The sequence below is a fragment of the Maniola jurtina genome, chromosome 22 (genome assembly GCF_905333055.1).
Source record: "Maniola jurtina chromosome 22, ilManJurt1.1, whole genome shotgun sequence".
Lineage (NCBI taxonomy): Eukaryota > Metazoa > Arthropoda > Insecta > Lepidoptera > Nymphalidae > Maniola > Maniola jurtina.
Window position 1 is genome coordinate 10,836,810 of NC_060050.1, and position 21,564 is coordinate 10,858,373.

Consider the following 21,564-nt stretch of genomic DNA (forward strand, 5'->3'; position numbering starts at 1 on the left):
ATTTATACTAGACTCTGACGGCACTATGAAAAGAGTAATATTCTGTGAAAACCATAAACAAAATTGCTCAAACGTCAAAAATTTCAAAAAAATAACGAACTTCGCTGACTTCAAACCATCAACCGCTAACGCACGAATTTAATTTGTATTAAATTTAATTATTGCTAATTGAAACTTAGTTCGTGATTTTAATTATTCTTCTCCGCATTCTCTTGTTATTATATTAGTTCTACGCCATGGCATTATTCGACATCTTTGGTGATCACCTGAACCTCACGAGGCAAACAAAGAAAAATGTTTCGAGGCAGCCCCTGACAAATATTGGTAAGAAATTTACCTTTGTTTATTTTTAGATGCTTAAAGTAGGTACCGATCGGTACTCCAGGTAGGTCCGTCCACTGTTTTCCTCATCCACTTTCCGCCAATTATTTGAGGTCAGCTCAGCGGGCCGGCGTCCCACGATGCGCGGTCTTCGCTCCAGGTTACGTCTGCCTCCAGCAGCCATCAGTTTTACGACAGACCCGCTTACTACCACGTCAGCATGCTTATCATTATTTTTTGTGGGATGTAATACATACTAGCATCAAGCCTGTGTGCAGTGTCTGTTTTGGGTTGATCATACTATATTAGCCTATTTTTTTAATAGGTCTAGACTCTAGAACATCACCAGGGGATGATAATAATTTTGCTATGTGTGAGTTCAAGAATTCAGACTTAATTTTTTACTAAACGAAATGTAAAATTTTTTTTTTTTTCATTAATTAGTGAAAGCAATATCCCATTCATTTAAGATGCCTATTTGGATACCACTTTAAAATTGTGTACGTAAATATAAGTTGTTTAGTTAGTTTTTGTGTTAAATAAAATTATTGTTATTCTTTATAGAAAATATGGGCAAAATGGTCACATCAGGGCCAGTCAAACTTAACGAACCAGTCAAATCTATGAAAAAAGGTGGTGAAACAAAGAAATCATTTCTCTCAAACACAGGCAAAGCTTTACAAAGCACACCACGTGCCGCTTTCACTCCCAGAGCCAAAAATGTGGTGCCCTTTATATACAATGATGAAACAGAAACAGTGGAGAAAGGTTACTCATTTGAAGAATTGGAATTTACCAAGCCTTCCTATAAGAATGGTATGATATTTTTATCTTACAACATATGCATAAGGAGTAAAGTGGTAGTTGATTGAGGAATCATTCATATACTGGTCAGTTAGGTACATACAGCAAACACAGTTTCTGCATAAACTAATTTTGCTGATGCTATCTTTAAAAGTGGAAGTACTTTAAGTTGTTTTTTACCTGACTGCAGCAAAGCCCAAAAGTTTTATCTTGTCTGTTTCGATGTCTGCTTGTCAACTCAACCGCTCAACCGATTTTGATGAATAATACATGATTCAATTCGTCTTGATGGCGCGAGTGCCACTGGGTACATAAAATTCATTAATAATCAAAAATTATTGCTGAAAAAGATGCAGTGTATAACATGAACCACAGTCAGCGGTTTTGAAAAGTTTTTAAAATTTAAATTACTTGTTAAATACTTTGACTCTGTTTCAGATAACTACCACAGAGATGCCCTGGACTATCTCCCTATGCCCGAGCTGCAGATAAATGAACATGTGTCGCCACCCAACACACCACCACCAATCATTGCTAGGCATAGCATGGACTTGGATTGCTCTTATCAAGACGAGTTTTTCACAGGTATGCTATTTTTTTACCAAATGCAGTTCATGTAGATGTTGTTTATTACAAGTGAGATTGCAGTCAAAGGCTAACTTGCCTCACAGACAGCACTCACTACTATGTCAGGGAGAGAGGAAGGTGTTCTTTTGGAAGACAGTCATTTTGACAATGAGACAATACATTATACAGTGTTCCCTAGTACATATTTCATACTTAAGTCACTGATTGAGCCACGTCATTTGTTTAAATTGACAACTTGGGAGTCTGTATAGTACCTAATATAAATTATTGTCATCTAAGTAGAATAAAAATATTTTTGTTCCAGACGATTTTTCCAATGAAAGCATTCCAGATGATGACCTGGGGCTGCCAGAGTTATATTGAAATATGAAAACTCATCCAAAGCGGAAACTTATTTTTTTCCAATTGTTTCTTCTTTATTTAATTAAAAATTAACACTGCTGATTGACTTGATTGTTTTCTAAATGAAAATAATTTTAGTGACAAAATTGTGTTAATTTTTTCTCAATGTTTTTTTTTAATAATTTTTTTATATTTTATTGATCTATCAATTAAAAAGATTATTAAGGTAATTACAACTTGAGACAGTATTATTATTGTTGTAATTTAATAAGAACTTGTTGATTAAAATAAGATTTGTAAATAGGTACCTCAAGATTGAAAAATAAATTAATTTTGGAATTAAATTACTTTTTTATTTATATACAATATACACATGTGATTGATTCTGTTGTACAAAATCACTAAAATAAAGTGACAGGTCTATTATCATCACTTTCTTAATTGCACCCTTAATGAAAAGGATAGTATTCAATAAACATGTCAATTTAGTTAAATGTAAATTTATAATGGAGAACAGGCAGCAGCATCCTCTGTGCTACTACTACCATCTAATCATTAGATCCACCACCAACACCAGATGGGTGGGTGATCCATTAGATTCTAATGGATCACCCACCCAGTGTGGTGATCATGGCCAAACCCTCCCATTAGGAGAAGCCTTTGGTTTAGCAGAGGACTGTTAATAGGCTATTGATAATTAATTTAGTTTAGAGATCATGTACAACATAATTAATGAACACAATTGATGAATTCCATAGTGACGGCATAATTATTATCATAAGTATACATAAAAATATTGCTATGTTAGATTTTTTTTGCCAAGTAACTGTACTTCCTTCTGGAAAGCTGGGAATGAGATAGTTGTGTCCTGTCTGTAAAAAGGGTCGATAAACAGTTTTATGTATGCCTTGTACACATCTGTGAAGAAGTTCTTTACGCCGTCCTCATTGGTAACATCGTGGACCATGACAAACCTCATCTGTAAAGAAACAAGAAAAATTAATTTAGCAGGTTTCATTTCCATCCATACAACATTATAAATGGGAAAATGTGTCTGTCGGTCTAGAAGCTTTTCACAATCAAACAAAGATTTTGACGAAATTTGGTACAGAGATAGCTTGAATCCCAGAGATGGACATAGGCTACTTTTATTTTATTTTATCCCAAAAAAATAACTTCTCATGGGATTTATAAAAAATGCTTTAAAAAAGTTTGCATGGATTTAGGTTTTAAAAATCCAGAAAAAAAAATTGATTTACCAGAATACAGAATAGCCTGTCTTCCGGATGGAAGCTATTTCTGTACCATGTAGATGATGCCTGGCGCTTTGAAGATGTGGATTTAGGGTTTTTGATAAGCCCATGGGAACTCTTTCATTTTCCGTCTCATTCTGAGAGGAGACCCGTGCTCAGTAGTGCGACAGCGATGGGTTGATGAGTTGTAATAAAGTTGTAGTGGGAACGGTTACCTGAGTAGCGGTCACAAATGCAGAGACGAACCACTGGTTGAACTTGTCCACAGACTTGAGGTATGTGTTGGTGCCTTTCCACATGTGCTCATCCACCAGTTCCAGTACCGCGTGTACCATGAACTGGTTCTGGTGTCTGTTGTCTTCTTTCTTTGAACAGATTAATTTGACTATTTATTTAGTAAATGTAGCTTTGTGAATAACAGAAAGTAGTTACAACACTAAGCCATAAGGAATAGGGGAGCAGAATGCAGATACAGGCACAGAATTTCACTAAAATATTGAATCTAAGTAACTAGTAACTACCTTTACTTCCTTTGTGACTGGAATAAAGTCCATCTCGAATATAGGTTTATCGGACTGGCCAACTATTGCAAAATAGTATGTTCCTGCCATTTCACCATTCAATAATATTTGAATTTTGATTCTGAAATCTTCAGAAAGATTTTATCTACTATATTACTACTCTCCTTGATGTGCCATATTAATTAAATAATTTACCCTCTTTTTATTGCATTAATATAATAGGTACATTTCGTTGTTTCGATCAATTACTTGTTTAACAGAGTAAGCAGTAAACTTTGCAATTTCATTTTTCAATATTTTGTAGTAAATCGAAAAATCTAAACAGGAAACAGTTTTTTTTTTTAATTTATTTTACGGCCCTGGATAGCAGTCAGCAGTAAACAGCAGTAAACACTGATGACCACAGATCACTATATACCAGTCTGAAGATGTCTGATGAGTGATGACAGACCATAGGCTTTTTGGACTTTGTCTGTGGTGGCGTTTGCTGGCGCGCGTGCGGTGCTTTTTTGGAGTGTTTTTTTGTGAGAAGTGGCCGGTTTTTGCGTTCTGCTGGTGTTTTTTGGTGGTGGAACTGACTGGGAAGCGCTCTAAAAGAGCGCCGCGTGTATGTCGGCGGGCGCCGGCACAGACGAAGTCCATACTTATACATATAGTTTCCATAATTTGTAAATAACTTGACATTGGCTAATCAGTGTAAAGCCAGACGAGGGAGAGAAAAAAAAAGAAAGAGACCATAGGCTTTTTTTTTCTCTCTCGTCTGGCTTTACAGAGATTAGCCAATGTCAAGTTTGTAGTTATTTAAAACACAAGTTTGTTAAACTATACAAGTATGGACCCTGTCTGTGCCGGCGCTCGCCGACATACGCACGGCACCCCCTTAGAGCGCTTTCCAGTCAGTTTTAACAAAAAAACACTCGAGCACGCCCACCAACTAACACCAACACAGACGAATACTCTCAATGACACCAAGGAAACCAGGACTTTTCTTCAGCTTTTAAATAAATTTAATCTAAAACTGGCCTTTAATGAACCAACAAGACTAATAAGTGGGTCATGCATCGATAATTTTGTTTACAATATTAAGGGATGCAAGGGTAAAATTTGTGACTGTGCGTTATCAGACCACACGGCGCAATTATTAACATGCCCAGTTAAAGTTAGTTACTATTTGAAATATTGGTTTACAGAAATGCGTGACTATAGTAAACACAATTTGGATAAGTTTAAAGAATGCCTAAGCTGTCTTACCTTCAGTGACGTTTATAAAACTAATGACGCTGAGGCTGCTTTTAATCAATTTTACGATTTATTTAATCTTTTCTACTTACTCTGCTTTCCAATAATTAAAATTAAAAATAATTTGCATCAACGACCTAAATGGATTTCAAATGGCATCAAAAAATGTTCTAAGATAAAACGGGCACTATTGTGGCAATACAGGAAAAAACGAAACGAAAATAATAAAAACAAATTAAAAGGTTACTCCACTCGTTTGAACAAAATCATAAAATTAACACAAAAAGCCCAGAATTCGTATACCATCACCTGTGCTACTAACAAATCGAAAGCCACATGGAATATTGTCAAGACTAACTACAAAGTCAATGAACCCAGAAAGGAGATACAGCGAATAGTAATCGGTAGTAATATTATTGACGATCCTTTAGAGATAGCTAATTCTTTTAATAACTTCTTTATTGACCAAACTACTATTGATGGCATTCAAAAAGCTAACACATCACACACCAAAGTAACTAACTGTAACAGTTATAAATCATTATTTTTAAATCCTACTACGCCTTTTGAAGTAGATAAAACTATCAAATCGCTTAAAAACACAAACAGTACTGGATATGATGACATTTCTACCAAAGTCTTGAAATTTGTGTCGCAAATAGTTTCACCAATATTGAGTTTCGTTATTAATCTTTGTATCTCTGAAGGCGTTTTCCCTGAGAAACTTAAAACAGTAATTGTAAAACCACTCTATAAAAAACTTGATAGAGAATCTATGAGTAATTATAGACCTATAGCTCTCGTTCCTGTTCTATCAAAAATTTTTGAAAAAATTATCTATAAGTCATTAAATAGTTATTTCGAGAAAAATAATTTTTTTGCAGAAGAGCAAATTGGATTTCGTAAAAACAAGACCATAAATATGGCAGTTTATAAATTCCTTAACACTATTATGCATAATCTAAACGTCAAAATTCCAGTTTGTGCTTTATTTATGGATTTAACCAAGGCATTCGACTTCGTCGACCATGACATATTATTAAATAAACTTTATGCATACGGTGTGAGAGGAAATGTATTAGACCTTATAAAATCATATTTGACAAATAGAAAACAAATAACTCAGATATCTAAAATCTGCTGGAAATATAAAAAGCAAATTAATTATCATTCACAGTCGAGAGTGATTCAACGCGGCGTTCCTCAAGGTAGTATCTTGGGTCCTCTACTATTCATTATCTATATCAATGATCTACCGAGGCATGTGACTCAGCATGACATGGTATTATTTGCTGATGATAGTACTGTTATATTTGCAAACAAAAACATAAATGACCTTAAAAGTAATATTAACCATACCTTAGATATAATCATAAATTGGCTACATTGTAACAAACTTAAAATTAACTTAGATAAAACCAACCTCATGAGTTTTACACTTAGAGAAAACAGGTCGTGTGCTTTGGATATAAATTATGAGGGCAAACCTATCAATGAAGTGAATGTAACGAAATTTTTAGGACTGAATATTAATTGTAACCTAAATTGGAAAGAGCATGTAACTCATATTTGCACTAAGCTGAGCCAATTCTCCTTTGCACTTTATATGCTAGGTAAAACGGTTAATGTACCAGCACTATTGACGGTTTATCATGGATATGTTGCCTCACTATTGAGATATTGCATTATATTCTGGGGTAATTCTACAGAAAAAGAGGCTGCATTTAAAGCGCAAAAGAAATGTCTAAGGGCAATATTTAGATTAAAAATGACGGACAGTTGTGTACCCTATTTTAAGAAGTATAAGATTTTGACTATGCCATGTATGTATATCTATGAGACTATCATTTTTATTAAACAAAACTTGGACTTGTATAAAAATCTCAAAAGTAAAAGACATGCGTATAAACTACAGCACCCCTCTTGTAGAACTGCTCATTTTTCTAAAAGTTTTTTCTCCACTGGGCCACTTTTGTATAATCACTTGCCCAGCTATATAATTGAGACCCGTGAACTTCCTTTATTTAAGAGAAAATTGAAAAAACTATTATTAGAAAAGACATATTACTCAATTAATGATTACCTCTCAGAAAAGTTATAACTGTATTTTTATTTTGGACATTTTGCTATTATTATTTAATTATTATTTTTTTTTTTTTATTTATTTTTTGTGTGACCAAAATGTATCTTAATTTAATGTAACATATTGCATGCTTATAAGCAGAATTTGGCTGTACCTTTTTATTTTTGTAACATCTCCACTGTTTACCCAAATTCGCAATAAAGAAATTTGATTTGATTTGATTTGATTTGATTTGAAGTCCAACCATAGGCTCCATAGAAAAAGTCAAGTCAATGTCATGCATAATGTTACTGGTCTGTGGTCATGCTGACTTCTGTTTTTGTCTATGGTTTTGATAATTGTGTTAGAGTGCTTGTGCACTGTTCCCAATATTGGATCGATCGGATTTCATCCATAAACAAGTAGTCACCGAATCCAAAGCCTGAAGCAAAAAAAAATCCCAACAAAATCTGCGGAAGTAGCGAAGGCGGGAAAATTTATTCAAATTTGTAAATTATTTGAAGTAGGCAAAATTTACAAAGCACACCACGTGCCGCTTTCACTCCCAGAGCCAAAAATGTGGTGCCTTACATATACAAAGACGAATCAGACGCAGTGGAGAAAGGTTACACTTTTGAAGAATTGGAATTTACCTAGCCTTCCTATAAGAATGGTATGTTGTTTTTATGTTGCAACACATGCATAAGGAGTGAAGTAGTAGTTGATTGAGGAACCGTTCATATGCTGTCCAGTTAGGTACATATAGTAAGCTACCACTTTAACAGGGCTCTCTCCATCATTAACTCCATTCAATCGTAGTCCCAATTTCATTTGAATATTAAGCAACCAAAGTACATTAAATTTTACAGACATATTCTAGAAACTAATATCTGTGCCTTAAATTTTTCTAAAAATACGTAGTTTTAAAATTACAGAGGCTCAAAGATTTTTGTATGTAAATTTTTAAGACCGCGTAACTTTGAAACCGAATATTTTTCCTTTTTTCACTTGATCTATAAAAAGAATAGGTAAAATAATTAAGGTAATTACAACTTGAGATAGTATTATTATTGTTGTAATTTAATGATAACTTGTTGATTAAAATAAGATTTGTAAATAGGTACCTCAAGATTGAAAAATAAATTAATTTTGGAATTAAAAAATATAGATTGCTACGTTAGATATTTTTTGCCAAGTAACTGTACTTTCTTCTCAAAAGCTGGGAATGAGATAGTTGTGTCCTGTTTGTAAAACGGGTTGAGTAACAGTTTTATGTACGCCTCGTACACATCCGTGAAGAAGTTCTTTATGCCGTCTTCATTGCGAGCATCATGGACCATGACAAACCTCATCTGTTAAGAAACAAGAAAAATAAAAAACTTAGCAGGTTTCATTTCCATCTTTACAAAATTATAAATGGGAAGGTGTCTGATGGTCTACAACTCCACAAGCTTTTCGCAATCCAATTGCTAAACTCATTCTGATGAAATTTGGTGCAGAGATAGCTTGAATCTCAGAGGTGGACATGGGCTAATTTTATTTTATTTTATCCCAAAAAATTAATTTCACATAGGATTTATAAAAAAATGCTGTAAAAAAGTTTGCATGGATTTAGGTTTTTAAAAATTCAGAAAAAACTTTGATTTACCAAGATACAGAGTAGTCTGTCTTCCGGATGGAAGCTAATTCTGTACCAAGTAGATGATGCCTGGTGCTTTGAAGATGTGGATGTAGGGTTTTTGATAATCCTGTGGGAACTCTGATTTTCCTTCTCATTCTGAGAGGAGACCTGTGCTCAGTAGTGCGATGGGTGATGATGAGTTGTAATAAAGTTTTTCAGTTGAAGTGGGAACAGTAATACCTGACTAGCAGTCACAAATGCAGAGACGAACCACTGGTTGAACTTGTCCACAGACTTGAGGTATGTGTTGGTGACCTTCCACATGTGCTCATCCACCAGGTCCAGTGCCGCGTGTGCTATGAACTGGTTCAGGTGTCTGTTGTCTTCTTTCTTTGAATAGATGAATCCATACTTAATATTATAAATGCGAAAGTGTGTCTGTTTGTTTGTCTGTCTGTCTGCTACATTTCACGTCCCGACAGTTTAACCGATTCTGACGAAATTTGGTACATCCCGGGGACGGACATAGGCTACTTATTATCCCGGAAAATCAAAGAGTTCCCATGGGATTCCTAAAAACCCATCCGCTTAACCGATTTATATGAAATTTGGTACCGAGGTAGCTTGCGTCCCTGTTATTGACATAGGCAACTTTTTATCCCGGAAAATCAAACAGTTCCCACGGGATCTTTAAAAACCTAAATCCACGCGGACGAAGTCGCGGGCATCCTCTAGTTTGACTATAAAGTAAATTTAGATTTGTGAATAACAGAAAGTGATAACGACACTAAGCCAAGAAAGAATAGAGGGGCTGATACAGGCAAAGAATTTCACTAAAATATTGAGTCTAAATACCTTTACTTCCTTTGTAACTGGTATAAAGTCCATCTCAAATATAGGGTTATCGGAGTGGCCAACTATAACAAAATAGTATGTCCCTGCCATCTCACCATTCAATAATATTTGATTCTGAACTTATAACAGAAAATTTATTTCACAAACGGGTAGGTTACTACTCTCCTTGATATATCTTAATAATTAAATAATTTATCCTTTTTCTATTGCATTAATACGTTGTTTCGATCAACTACTTGTATATCAAAGTAAACAGTAATCAGTAATAATCTTTGCAACAATAATTTCAATACCTAATTGCAAAAAAAATTGAAAAGTCAAAACAACACGGACCATAAATGTGCCATAGATCCATTAGAAACAGCTGACAGCTGACTTCTGTTTTGATCTATGGTTTTGGTAATTGGAGTTAGACCGTTCGTGCACTCTGTCCGACATTGGCTCGATCGGATTTTACCCATAAACAAATAGAGTCACCGAATCTTTACTATCTCTATGCACCGAATCCAAAGCCCGAGTCTACAGCAAAGAAAAAATCTCTACTAAATCGGCGGGAGTAGCAAAGGCGGGAAAATTTATTCTAATTTGCAAATTATCTGAAATAACCACCTGGCATTTTATAGTAAAAATAAATATGAATCGTATTAGTAAGTATCATTTTTAGTAAATTACTCAACAAATAAGTTGTAATGGTTGTGAACAATGATTTAATAGATTTTAGGTTGTAACTGATTTATAATCCAAGCTAAGATATGATAATATTGTTCACAGATTCTATCGTGACACCGATTGAAAATTTGAGTATATGGAGTGGCGGAAATTGGGTGAAATGTACAGTGAAAACTAATTTACTTCTAAGAATGCATTACGACCAACTTCTTATAACTTGTGAAGATAAAGTTTTAGAATCTATAAATACTAGCAAAAAACTCAAGGGCATTTTTAAAGACGATGTTTTAATTTTGATTATTAACGCAGATGGTCAAGAGGTAACTTATTTTAGATTTAATTACATATTTGATTAAAAGCACAGAATTGGGAATAACTAGATATGTATTAAAGAAGTGATAAAAGAGCGAAGTATGATGATTAATGAAGCAGCGTCTATTACAATTTACGAGGCTTTAAAGGAACACCCTGGAAGTTTCTCATTAGGTCTCACAAAACTAATAACTAAATATAATATTATTAATTAAAAACAGGTGAGGAAAATTAAATTTCAAATCAGAGAGAATTTACTGCAATGCCTGCAAGAACTGAAAGCTCGCTTTCCTGTAGTGAGCTATGGCTCAGTGGCGAGTAAATGTAAAATTACAACGAAGTATAATGATGTAAAAGACGTTTTTAAAAGTGTTTTGGAAGACAAAGGTTTGTATTTTATTTTGTAACCTTTAAGGCGGACAAACTATGGGACGCGTCCGTAAACCGCGACTGATACCTACTAGGCATGTTGCACACTGCATAGTGGTTTGGCACGCAGTTTGCGAGCTTAGAATAACCAACCGATTTGCGAGTTATCTCTCGGATGTCCGAGGGCTCAAGATTACCTACGTCCTGCGACTTACAACAGATAGTTTTTTTTTTTTTTAATAAAAAATAGCGAGCAAACGAGCAGGTCACCTAATGTTTAATTTAGTGATTACCGCCGCCCATGAACATTTGCAGCACCAGAGGGTTTATTATTTTTATTTATCCAGCGATTTTTAGATGTATGTTACCTATTCAATTTTTTTTCAACCAATTTTTGCTTCTTTCAGTGAAGCTAAATGAATTGCCAATACCCGAAAACTACTCGAGTTTCATGAAACTATGTCTACTCGATCCCGCGTTTCCGCAGTTAGTGCAGCAAGCTAAGCAAATACTTGATACAAAAGTATTGAATAAAGAATCATTGATGTAGATTTTTTTAGTAAAAATGAATTAAATAGAATCTGCTTATTTTATTTAGCACTTTTATTTCCTCATCATAGCAAATCGAACTGACCCATAGTCAGTATAGTAATAGAGAAAGAGTATGTAAGGGAACATGGAGGAACGATGAACTATGAAAGGTTGGATCATCATGACTAAAAGGCAACTGCAAAGAGAATATAATCACTACGTGGACAACTGAAATAAGCTAATATAAAGCAAAACTCATGCGCTTGTCAACTACCGACTATTACAGTTAATAGAAACTATTAACTGTAAAAACTACAAGTGACAACGAATAACGGTCAGACGCTTGAGTGAGTGTGAGCGCTTGTAGTCAACACATGGGATTGTACCAATAATTCTTGTATTAGTATGAAGATTAAGTACAAAATTCTTTGGGCGAACAACAAGCATCGACAAACATCACAGTACTTTTTATACACAGTGTTTGGCTATGGTTTGGCTTGCAGCCAATCAGATCGATAGACAAGCGTTTGCAAATTGGTTCTAGCAATTAGCAAGCATACCCATTTCGCGAACACCCGTGCTCACACTTGCCAGTGATGTTGTTTGCTGTTCGTCACAAGTTGTTGATCCGCCTTATACAAGACATCACAGGGCACACAGCTATGATCGAAGACAGGGCATCACTCAGATGTCATCACAGAGTACATGTGTAGTAATCTGTGGTACGCTGCTGCTGGTCACATTGCGTTGTCGCTAGAACCCAGAGCCGTAAAACCAGTTAAAAAAAAACACTGTCATGTCAATTCGAATTTTAACGGTATAATTTATAATCCAAAACAAATATCCAACCTGTGAATTAGTATTTTGTAAAAACATAAAAGAAAGTTATAATTTGTTGAAAACTCGTGCTTAGCTCGACGATTCATTTACAAGACAAAAATGATGCCCACCAGATACGTCCCCGGCCATTCTTCGGCTATACGCAAATCGAGGTAAACTTTGTTTTGAAACTCCAAAACTTACTCATAATGTATTAGGGTTTGTTTGCAAGAATGATATTAAAACATTAGAGATGATGATAGAGATACAGATTGCACTAATTGTTTTGCATTTAATATAATATATAGAATATGTAGAGATTTTTAGTTGGTGTCGACCCAGCTTGACCCAAGATTTATAGTTAGTCTGACTATTCATAAACAGTTGATGCAGCTTGTTTAAATTAAACTGTTTTAAACAACAATTGAGCTAGTTTAAACTATCATCAATTTCCAGGCTAGATAGCAAGCCTTCAATGCTGCCAGTCCGTCGTCAGGGCTCCACGGACCGCACGTCGACGGAGGCTCGGCGTCCTTCCGCCACTGGTGCGAGGTCCAGCAGTGCGGAGCCTGCGCGAAGCACAATCGGAGTGGCACGCTTGAGCAAAGATGCATCTGTCACCAAATTATCTGTTGGGGTAATTTATAGCACTTAAATAATTATAGAGCCCGGTAAAAATGTCTTAAACCAGAAACCAGAAAACTGATTGTGGTTTTTGTGGCACTGGATGTAACAAAAGTGCCCTGTATATTCTATAGGTTTAATAAATATATATAAAAAAGAAATAGTAATCAAGCTGTGATTGCATTGTGGTTAAAGTGTCCACCTACTATTAAAGCAGACAGATTCCATCCCAGGTATGCACCTCAAACTTTTTGGAGTTATATGCATTTTAAGTATAAAATATCACTTGATTTAATTGTAAAGAAAAATATAGTAACGGAACCTGCAGTTCAATTGCAGTAGAATGACAGCTACAATGTCACTATCCCAATCACCTCTGATTGGTTGACGGTTGTTCACTATTGGCTACAATGCATTGTTGCAACAAGAATAGCATAAGCCAATAACAATAATTGCGATTGTAATATTGATGCAGGTTTTATGAAATCGAGCTACAGTATGCCTGAGAGTTCTCCATAATATAATGTTTTCAAGGATGTGTGAAGTCTGTGTGTCTTGGACTAAGGCCTTTGGGAGTATATGGTAGAACTTAGGCATGCAGCAGGAATCACTTGGTGGCAAGTCTTGCTGGTAGTGTAGGGACCAATTTAGAAAAGTTATAATTGAATAAAAAACTTTAAAATAATTAGTTTCCCTTTCACAACTGCCAGGTACACTGTATCTTACAGATGAATTCGTCATGTTAACAGATTCCCAATATAAAAACTGCAATGTCTTTATTCATCAGATAAAGTTTATTTGAAGAAACTGGCCCTTAATTAGCCGTTTACTTGTCACTGTTAATGTCTTTCTCCAGAGGGCTCGTTCTCAGACTGGTGAGCCCCGTCCGACCACCACGCCTCTACGCAGTAGCCAATACTCTAGACCCACCACTACACCATTGGTAAGTACAGATAGAGAGAGAGAGTTTAAACGTTTCCATCTTTTGCGCGTTAGGGATAGCGACAGATATAGTAAAATTGTTTTTCTGTCGCTCGGCGCATTTTAACAACTATACTTATATTCTCAGAATTTTTTCCTCTTTCATTTGATATCCCACTCGATACAATAGTAAAAAAAAATTTTTGGAGACCCTCACTTTTTTAGTTGTAACATCCGTCAGGTCAATTTTTTCTGTATAAAATGTAGTCTCACACATCCACTCATTTATCAAAATTGGCCCAGTAATTTAGACTCTATGGTGGAACACGCCGAATCTGATACCAACATACATACATACAAAGACTGCCAAAATCATAATCCTTCCTTTTGGCTTTACCATAGTTGGGTAAAAATAAGGTGTGCAGAGACAAGATTGCTGCTTGATAGACAATAAAAATTCAGATAGGTATAATACTTAAACATCAGTCAGTCAGTCACTTTTTATTTTTATATGTGTAGAAATAGCTTAGTATTATTATCGCAGAGGACTCCTGAAGACAGAAGCAGCCGCAGCTGGGAGACCTGCCTCGAGAGGGTGCTAGCATTTGTCACTGTCAAGGACCAAAGGTAAACATATGTTACTAAACTGCACTTTTGATATGACAGTTGACACAGAGCAAGACCTTTCTTAAAGGACATTGAACCTAATTGGCATACCTACAAGTCCGTCCTTTGGAAAATAACCTATATTTTGGAGAATAAAACATTGATAGACTACAGTGATTACAATCAAAAAGTGTTCATTTCTGAAATAAATATTTATAGTAAATTTAATTACATTAATGTTTTATTGTTCTAGGGGTTTAAACTGAAATACCTCAAAAACAGACTTTTCATCATTGAATGCTTTTTGATTGAATATTTTATCACTCGCCGCCGAAACGAGGTTCTTTTGAAAATGGGCGGACTTGTAGGCATGCCAGGTTCCATATAAAAATATTCAAACACTTGTATTATAATAGGCATTTAAATTGTTTGATTGCGCCATCAGGCAGATAGATAGAAGACTTTATTGCACACAAAACAAGAAGAAACCAAGACAAAACAAGAAACTATAAACTAAAAACAACTGTATGCAAAGGCGGCCTTATTGCAGACAGATATCGAGCGTGGCGTGGCAGCGCGCGGAGTACTCGCGCGTGTCGGCGGCGCTGAGCGCGCGCGGGGCGACGGGCGCGCCGCTCTTGCGCCCGCTCACCATCGCGCGCTTCGTCGACATCGTGGCCGACCTGCTGAGCGCCATCATCGGCGACGTCAAGCTCTCCACCGACAACTACGTCACCAAGGTAGCCGGCGTACTAGTACGACACCATGGTCGCGTCGTGGGTTGAGCCATCATGGACGCGCGAACGGGGTCATAAATCATTACGATCATAGATCATAGCAAAAGTTGTTATCGATAAAGGGATGCTTGTCTTCACCTGTACTTTCTAAAAGAGATTTTTATTAATTTTTGATTTATTGTGCAAAATGTTAAAAAAAAACCCGAGTATACCTTGTAAATAATAAATACCTCGGTGCGTCGGTTTTTTCTGTTGCACACCACACCAGAGCATCATGTTTCAGTTCTATAAGGCCAGTTTCTCTGAGTGCGAGCGAGAGGTCTGGTAAAAATGATTTATCAGTTTGCACGTTTGTAAAGGCTCAACTATGACATATTGGCATAAATAACCATATTTGACCCCCTGCCATGCTGTAAAAACTGAGATAACTACTTGGATCAATTTGCCCACAGTTGCCGCACCTGGCTAAAAGACTGCTGTACCCCAGCCCAGTGTCCAAGTCGTGGCTGAAGACTGTCAACACGCTCCATGCCTTCCCACAGGCGCTGGCACTCATCGCGTACCTTCTGGACTTGGCCACGCACTGTGTAAGTCTTTGTTTGTACCTTTCTATCTATACTATCCATCCTATAAATGTTATAAACGCGAAAGTTTGTATGTATGGATGTTTGTTACTCTTTCACACAAAAACTACTGGACGGATTTGGCTGAGGAATGGAGATAGCTTTTACCCTGGATTAACACATAACCTACTTTTCATCCGGGAAAATCAATGAGTTACCATAAAAACCTATATCCACGGGAACGAAGTCGTGGGCTTCAGTTAGTACTCCATAATTACTATAATAAAATATTAATACGAAAAGAGTGTTTGTCTGTTGGTCTGCTTTTCAAGGCTTTGCATCGTTGCATAAACTCGGTCAGGTTTTTGATGTACCGTAAAAAGCATTGGGAAATGTTATATTTCATCATCATGATCAACCCATTACCGGCCCACTACTGAGCACGGGTTCGATCCCGGGCACGCGCCTCCAACTTAGAGTTATGTGCATTTTATGCAATTGAATATCACTCGTTTTAACGGTGCAGGAAAACATCGTGAGGAAACCTGCGTCTCTTCAGAGTTCTCCATAGTGTTCTTAAAGGTGTGTGAAGTCTGCCGATCTGCACCTGGCTAGCATAATGGACTACGAGAGGAGATCTGTGCTCTGTAGTGAGCCGGCGATGAGTTGATCATGATAATAAATAAATTGATAAATGTTGTTTTCAGCAAATGCCAGTGTCGGACGACTGGCTTTTTATCAGCAAGGACGATGTGTCGTGCCTGCGCCGCGAGTACCTCAACAAGTGTTGGATACGGTACGCCTCGCAACAACGAACAAGTGTAAATTAAAAATTTATAACACCCCCGACAAGTGAAGGTTACAGTAACTAAAAAAGAGCTGATAACTTTCAAACGGCTGAACCGATTTTCTTGGATTATAGCTAAGAACACTCTCGATCAAGCCACCTTTCAAACAAAAAAAAAAACTAAATTAAAATCGGTTCATTAGTTTAGGACCTACAATGCCACAGACAGATGGACAGATACACACGTCAAACTTATAACACCCCTCTTTTTGGGTCGGGGGTTAAAAACAAAATGAAATATATTTATTGACCAAAGAACAATTATTCTATTATCTATTATTTTTGCACTCTCGGTAATCCTAATAAACATGCCATCTTTTAATTGTAAACATTTTCATTGATCGATTACTCGTCCTCCCACTGCTGTCGTTTATGGTTTTCAGTTTTTTCGTTTGCTTGTGCTATAAGACCTACCTATCTGCCAGATTGCATGATTCTTGGTCAACGGGAAGTACCCTATAGGTTTTCTTGACAGACAGACTACAAGTGATCCTATAAGGGATCCTTTTTTTAAGGGAAACCTAAAAATAACAACTTTGCGATCTTCCATGACAAATAACTTGTATACAGATTCCAAGAGCCGCCGGGCGACCAGTTCGACGATCTGAACGAAGACTACCTGCATCGCCTGCGCGCGCTCTTGGGTGACGACGACGATAAGATTCTGCAGCTGGAACAGAATATCAAAGGTGAACTTGCAGCTCCTAAGCAAAGCTTCGTCAGTCCTGAAGCAAAAGAAGCGCCAGTGCCAGCTCAGACTCCTTGCTCGGCAGCATCTTTTTTTGTTTGGTTGGTCACTCAAAATGATTAAAGCCCACTGAGTTTTTTGTCTTTGTCATTTGTATGGGATTACTTAAAAGAGAGAGCCCTTTTTATTTTATATTTTTTTTATAATAAAATAGCGAGAAAACGAGGAGGCGGGTCACCTGATGTTAAGTGATTACCGCCGCCCATGAACATTTGCAGCACCAGAGGTATCGCCGATGCGTTGCCGGCCTGTGAGGAATTTGTTGATCCGCCCCATGTTGTGATCTAGTGGGAACACCATAGGAGGGAGTTGATTCCAAAGCTTGCATGTGCGTGGAAGAAAGGTTTTGGCACAACGGGCGGTCGAAGTGCACCAGGCACTCAGGTGGTGAGAACGAAATTGCTTGCCCTATATTAACTTCACTCTGTGGATAGAGTGATCAAAGCTCAAGAATGAGATTGTGCCATGAAATAATGGTTCCAGAATACGAGCGGCGGCTCGAAGACGCGGAGGAGCTGGCGGCGCGCGCGGAGGAGGCGAGGCGCGTGGAGCGGCGCGACGCGCTGCTGGCCGCGCTGCGCAGTGTGCGTGGCGCGCGGCGCGGCGCAGCGGCCGACGCGGCGGCGCTGCGGGCCGCGGCCCGCGACCATGCGGAGGCCCTGAGGATGCTGGACTCGGAGATCGAGCGCGCGAGGTGCGTTACATTATCTTGCACTTCTTATGCTCCACACACACACAAACACACACAAACACAAACACACATATTAATTTAACATAATATTCATAAATTTTTAACATTTTTTTTTTCTTTCTGGTACCTAATTTTCTCAATGTGGAGGTGGGCACTGGGCGTTAACAACTGTAACACAGTTTGTAACTAACGCAGTTCTCGCCGTTCTTTACTTTTAAGGCAATGTAAAAAGAAAAATAAAGATTTTTTATGCTCTCGTACATAAAATAGTTGTATGGAAAATATGTACCCGTTATCTACTAAAAAATGTTCTAAACGACGATAGAAGCCTATAATCATGGATTTCACTGTATGAATAATATGGTTCCCAGTGCGGAGATCGAGCAGCTCCGTGCGGAGTTGGAACAGCAGCCACTCTCCGTGAAGGAGCGCGCCGCGCTGCTGGACAAGGTGGACTACGCCACGAGGGTGCACGACAGCAAGCGAGCGCTGGCCAAGCAGATCTCCAAGGTGACTCTTAGTTACTTATATAAACATATTATTTTAAATTCTTTTTTTTTTATGTCGTTGACATTCCAACTACACGCACGAAACGTTTTGCGTCTTTATTCCTCATACGCATGGCTAAGGTTTGGAATACTCTTCCGCGATCTGTGTTTCCTATCAATTACAATTCGGGTATCTTTAAAACAAGAGTGAATAGGCACCTTCTAGGTAAACGCGTCCCATCTTAGACCACATCATCACTTTCCATCAGGCGTGATTGTGGTCAAGCGCTTACCTATAGTGAATAAAAAAAAAAAATAGCGAGCAAACGAGCAGGTGGGTACCTTACCTAGTAATTACTGCCGCCCATGAACATTTGCAGCATCAGAGGAACCGCCGATGCGTTGCCGGCCTTCCAGGAACTTGTTGGTCCGCCCCTTGACTAACCCCATGTTGTAATCCAGTGGGAAAAAATTTCTATTACTAAATTCAATATTACAAAGAATGAAAATACATGATACACCTAGGAACAAAGAGCAACCTAATTCATAATATCTTTTTTTTTTAATTTGTAGACTAGAGTTTTTCTGCAATCAGACCTGTTGGCAAGTGATGATACAGCATAAGATGGAGCGTTCATGCCTAGAAGATTCAGTATTTACTCTTGACTTGAAGGTACCCCATATCAAAATTGAAGGGGAAAACTGATGCCAGAAGGGCGTTCCCATATTCTTGCGGTTCGAATTAAAAATAACCTAAGGCAAATCGATTTAAGGCAAATCGTTTGGTATGTGGCCGTAGAATTTCGACTACATACGGGTGAAGCCTTGGCGGTGCCTTGTGGTACGATAGTAGCTAAATTGGTATACTCTGTGGATAGATGGCGCTGTATTGCATTACATCGCGCTTACATGATGTGGATGTTTCAGATGCTGGCGAGCAAGGAGTCCGAGCTGGCGCAGTGGCAGAAGAGCACGCTGGACGCGTGCGTGGAATACAAGCAGCTGCTCATCTGCCTCTGCACGCAGCTGCCAGCGCTTGCCCACCTCGCCGTCGACGAGAAGTAATACATCATTGATTATATCTCTAACTCTCTCTCCCGCCTTCCCTCTGCTCCCTCTCTCCTTCTCTTTCTCTCTACCTCTTTTTCTCCATCTCTCTCGCCTCGTGCCGCATCTCGGAGTCACGAAGCCGACCCGGTAATAGGTAATACATTCACATTATGTTCTGCCAGGGAGCTGATGGACGAGGAGTGCGCAGTGTTCATGGCGAGGGCTGTGGAGACGCTGCGGGAGGAGGGCGCGCGCCTCGCCGCCAAGAAGGCTGAGCTGCTGCGGAGCCGCAGCATGCTGGGCAGGAAGCGAGCTGTGCTGCTGGTGAGTTGCTCCACCTGTGGTTGAGGCTGAGCGTTGATAGATCAGTCAGTCAGGGCACGTCTTTTCATGTGAATCCTTGTCTTATTCGGCAGGAAGAAACCCGCTCCAAAATCGCCGACATGAAATCGAGTATGCAACGCGAACAACAAGCGCTGGACGCTGAGGTTGCCAAGGAAAGCTCGGATGCGGCCGCCTGGAGCCACGAGCAGCAGCAGACCAGCGCGCGCCTGGAGCAGCTGCGCGCCAACAGGGAGGAGCACGCCAAGGTCGCGGCAGAGCTGGCCTTCTGGGAGAAGCAGGACGCGGCGTGAGTACTGCCCAGTCGGTCCACTGGAGCCGCGAGCAGCACCAGACCAGCGGCCATTTTACTACCCCGAAAAATATCGGATATGACACCCTGGTGCATAGACTCTGCCACAGAACAGCGAGAAGCCGTGAACGTTGGCATCCTTATGTGCTCGACGTTCAATCCACTTTGACGAAACGTCTTTCTTCAACGCTTCTGATACAAACCCTTCCGGCGTCCGTGTTTCCTGTCACATATAACCTAAAAACCTTCAAAACAAGAACCCAATTTGTCGATGAATGATTTGAATGTGAATTATTTCGTTGTTTGCAGGTGGCGCGCGAAGCTGAGCGAGTTGCGCGCGTACGTGAGCGCGACGCGCGCGCTCGTACATCAGCGCGCTTGCGCAGCGCGCGAGAACCGTGCCGCGCGTCTGCGCGACACGCTGGCGCTGTGGCGCGACAAGCTGGGCTGCTGATGCTGCGACTGTTATGTTAAGAGTGGAAAAGAAGTTACCCCTCTGCGAGATACACATCTTACAAGGTGTAACCAAAACGCTTTTATTTTTTATTTTATTGAACCACCAAAAGCATTATACACAAAAAATACAATATTTAAATTTTAGGTGCTAGGTCAGCATATAATTCCATTTACAGGGGGCAATACAGATAAGTCGTGCGACAGAACTTAGGATAATTAACAGCTTTGCACGAAACAGAGGTACAAAAAAAGATTAAGGGTAAGAAAAGTACATATTATATTGTTTATTTTATTTATTTTTTGTTGCTCACAAAGAAATAAAACTACCAAACTACCATTTTACTTAAATATGTAGGTACTGATTGTAGGTATTTAATAAGATGTAATTTTAATTGTACTTAGTTATTAATCGTTTTGGAAATAAATTATTTGAGTTTGAATTATTTATATTGCAAATAAAACATCTGACTGACGCTAGAGGTCAACGAACGTTACGTAAATATGCCACTCGGAGTCAATGATGCGTCGTAGGTGCGGCACTGACCCGAGTTTTGCACGCTGTACATTGCGGGTTTGAAAAATACTAAATCACTAAAACTACAAAATATGGTTATTGGCGTTAGGTTGTGTTTAGGTAGTATAATAATAAGTTTTTGCTAGCGTTCTGGTTACACCTAGACCTTTCATATTTATTTCAAAATAAACCGCCTGATAAAACCTTTTTGATTTTTATTTCGTTTATAGAGTCCCAAAGGACTTCGTCTGTGATGGCGTTTGCTGGCGCGCGTGCTGTGCTTGTTTGGAGTGTTTTTTTTTGTTAAGAGTGGCTGGTTTTTGTGTTAGTTGGTGTTTTTGGTGGTGGAACTGACTGGGAAGCGCTCTAAAGGGGCGCC

At 38.4% G+C, this 21,564-nt stretch overlaps 5 protein-coding genes across 7 annotated transcripts in view; 3 read left to right on the forward strand and 2 right to left on the reverse strand.

The window, feature by feature from the left end:
• The first annotated feature begins 76 nt into the window (after positions 1-76).
• On the forward strand, positions 77-2,399 carry LOC123877041. Its single transcript, XM_045923552.1, has 4 exons — positions 77-324; positions 886-1,137; positions 1,564-1,710; positions 2,018-2,399. Exons 1-4 carry the CDS (start codon positions 237-239, stop codon positions 2,074-2,076), a joined length of 546 nt encoding a protein of 181 aa, XP_045779508.1. The 5' UTR covers positions 77-236; the 3' UTR covers positions 2,077-2,399.
• Positions 2,286-4,223, reverse strand: LOC123877043 (trafficking protein particle complex subunit 2-like). Of its 2 annotated transcripts, XM_045923556.1 has the most exons (4): positions 4,025-4,223; positions 3,830-3,957; positions 3,524-3,673; positions 2,286-3,034 (listed from the first exon to the last, which is right to left on the reverse strand). In XM_045923556.1, exons 2-4 carry the CDS (start codon positions 3,917-3,919, stop codon positions 2,855-2,857), a joined length of 420 nt encoding a protein of 139 aa, XP_045779512.1. In that variant the 5' UTR covers positions 3,920-3,957; positions 4,025-4,223; the 3' UTR covers positions 2,286-2,854. The 2 variants fall into 2 exon arrangements, with proteins under 2 accessions (XP_045779512.1, XP_045779511.1); XM_045923555.1 differs by having other exon boundaries at positions 3,830-4,222.
• Positions 2,286-21,564, reverse strand: part of LOC123877044 (trafficking protein particle complex subunit 2-like) — a 31,674-nt gene continuing 12,395 nt past the window's right edge. The window contains exons 2-5 of the mRNA XM_045923558.1: positions 9,607-9,738; positions 8,992-9,141; positions 8,279-8,482; positions 2,286-2,387 (exon numbers count right to left, since the gene is read on the reverse strand). Of these exons, the coding sequence (XP_045779514.1) occupies positions 8,303-8,482; positions 8,992-9,141; positions 9,607-9,696 (420 nt within the window). The 5' untranslated portion in view covers positions 9,697-9,738 and the 3' untranslated portion in view covers positions 2,286-2,387; positions 8,279-8,302. The remainder of the gene's footprint in view (positions 2,388-8,278; positions 8,483-8,991; positions 9,142-9,606; positions 9,739-21,564) is intronic.
• On the forward strand, positions 7,578-11,577 carry LOC123877042. Of its 2 annotated transcripts, none has more exons than XM_045923554.1 (4): positions 7,578-7,803; positions 10,378-10,595; positions 10,809-10,974; positions 11,364-11,577. In XM_045923554.1, exons 2-4 carry the CDS (start codon positions 10,467-10,469, stop codon positions 11,504-11,506), a joined length of 438 nt encoding a protein of 145 aa, XP_045779510.1. In that variant the 5' UTR covers positions 7,578-7,803; positions 10,378-10,466; the 3' UTR covers positions 11,507-11,577. The 2 variants fall into 2 exon arrangements, with proteins under 2 accessions (XP_045779510.1, XP_045779509.1); XM_045923553.1 differs by lacking the exon at positions 7,578-7,803 and adding an exon at positions 10,170-10,253.
• Positions 12,286-20,780, forward strand: LOC123877018 (kinetochore protein NDC80 homolog). The gene is made up of 14 exons (XM_045923505.1): positions 12,286-12,479; positions 12,763-12,943; positions 13,787-13,873; positions 14,396-14,478; positions 15,008-15,197; positions 15,647-15,781; positions 16,465-16,553; positions 17,175-17,293; positions 17,836-18,046; positions 18,415-18,553; positions 19,459-19,592; positions 19,764-19,905; positions 19,998-20,212; positions 20,525-20,780. Exons 1-14 carry the CDS (start codon positions 12,427-12,429, stop codon positions 20,667-20,669), a joined length of 1,923 nt encoding a protein of 640 aa, XP_045779461.1. The 5' UTR covers positions 12,286-12,426; the 3' UTR covers positions 20,670-20,780.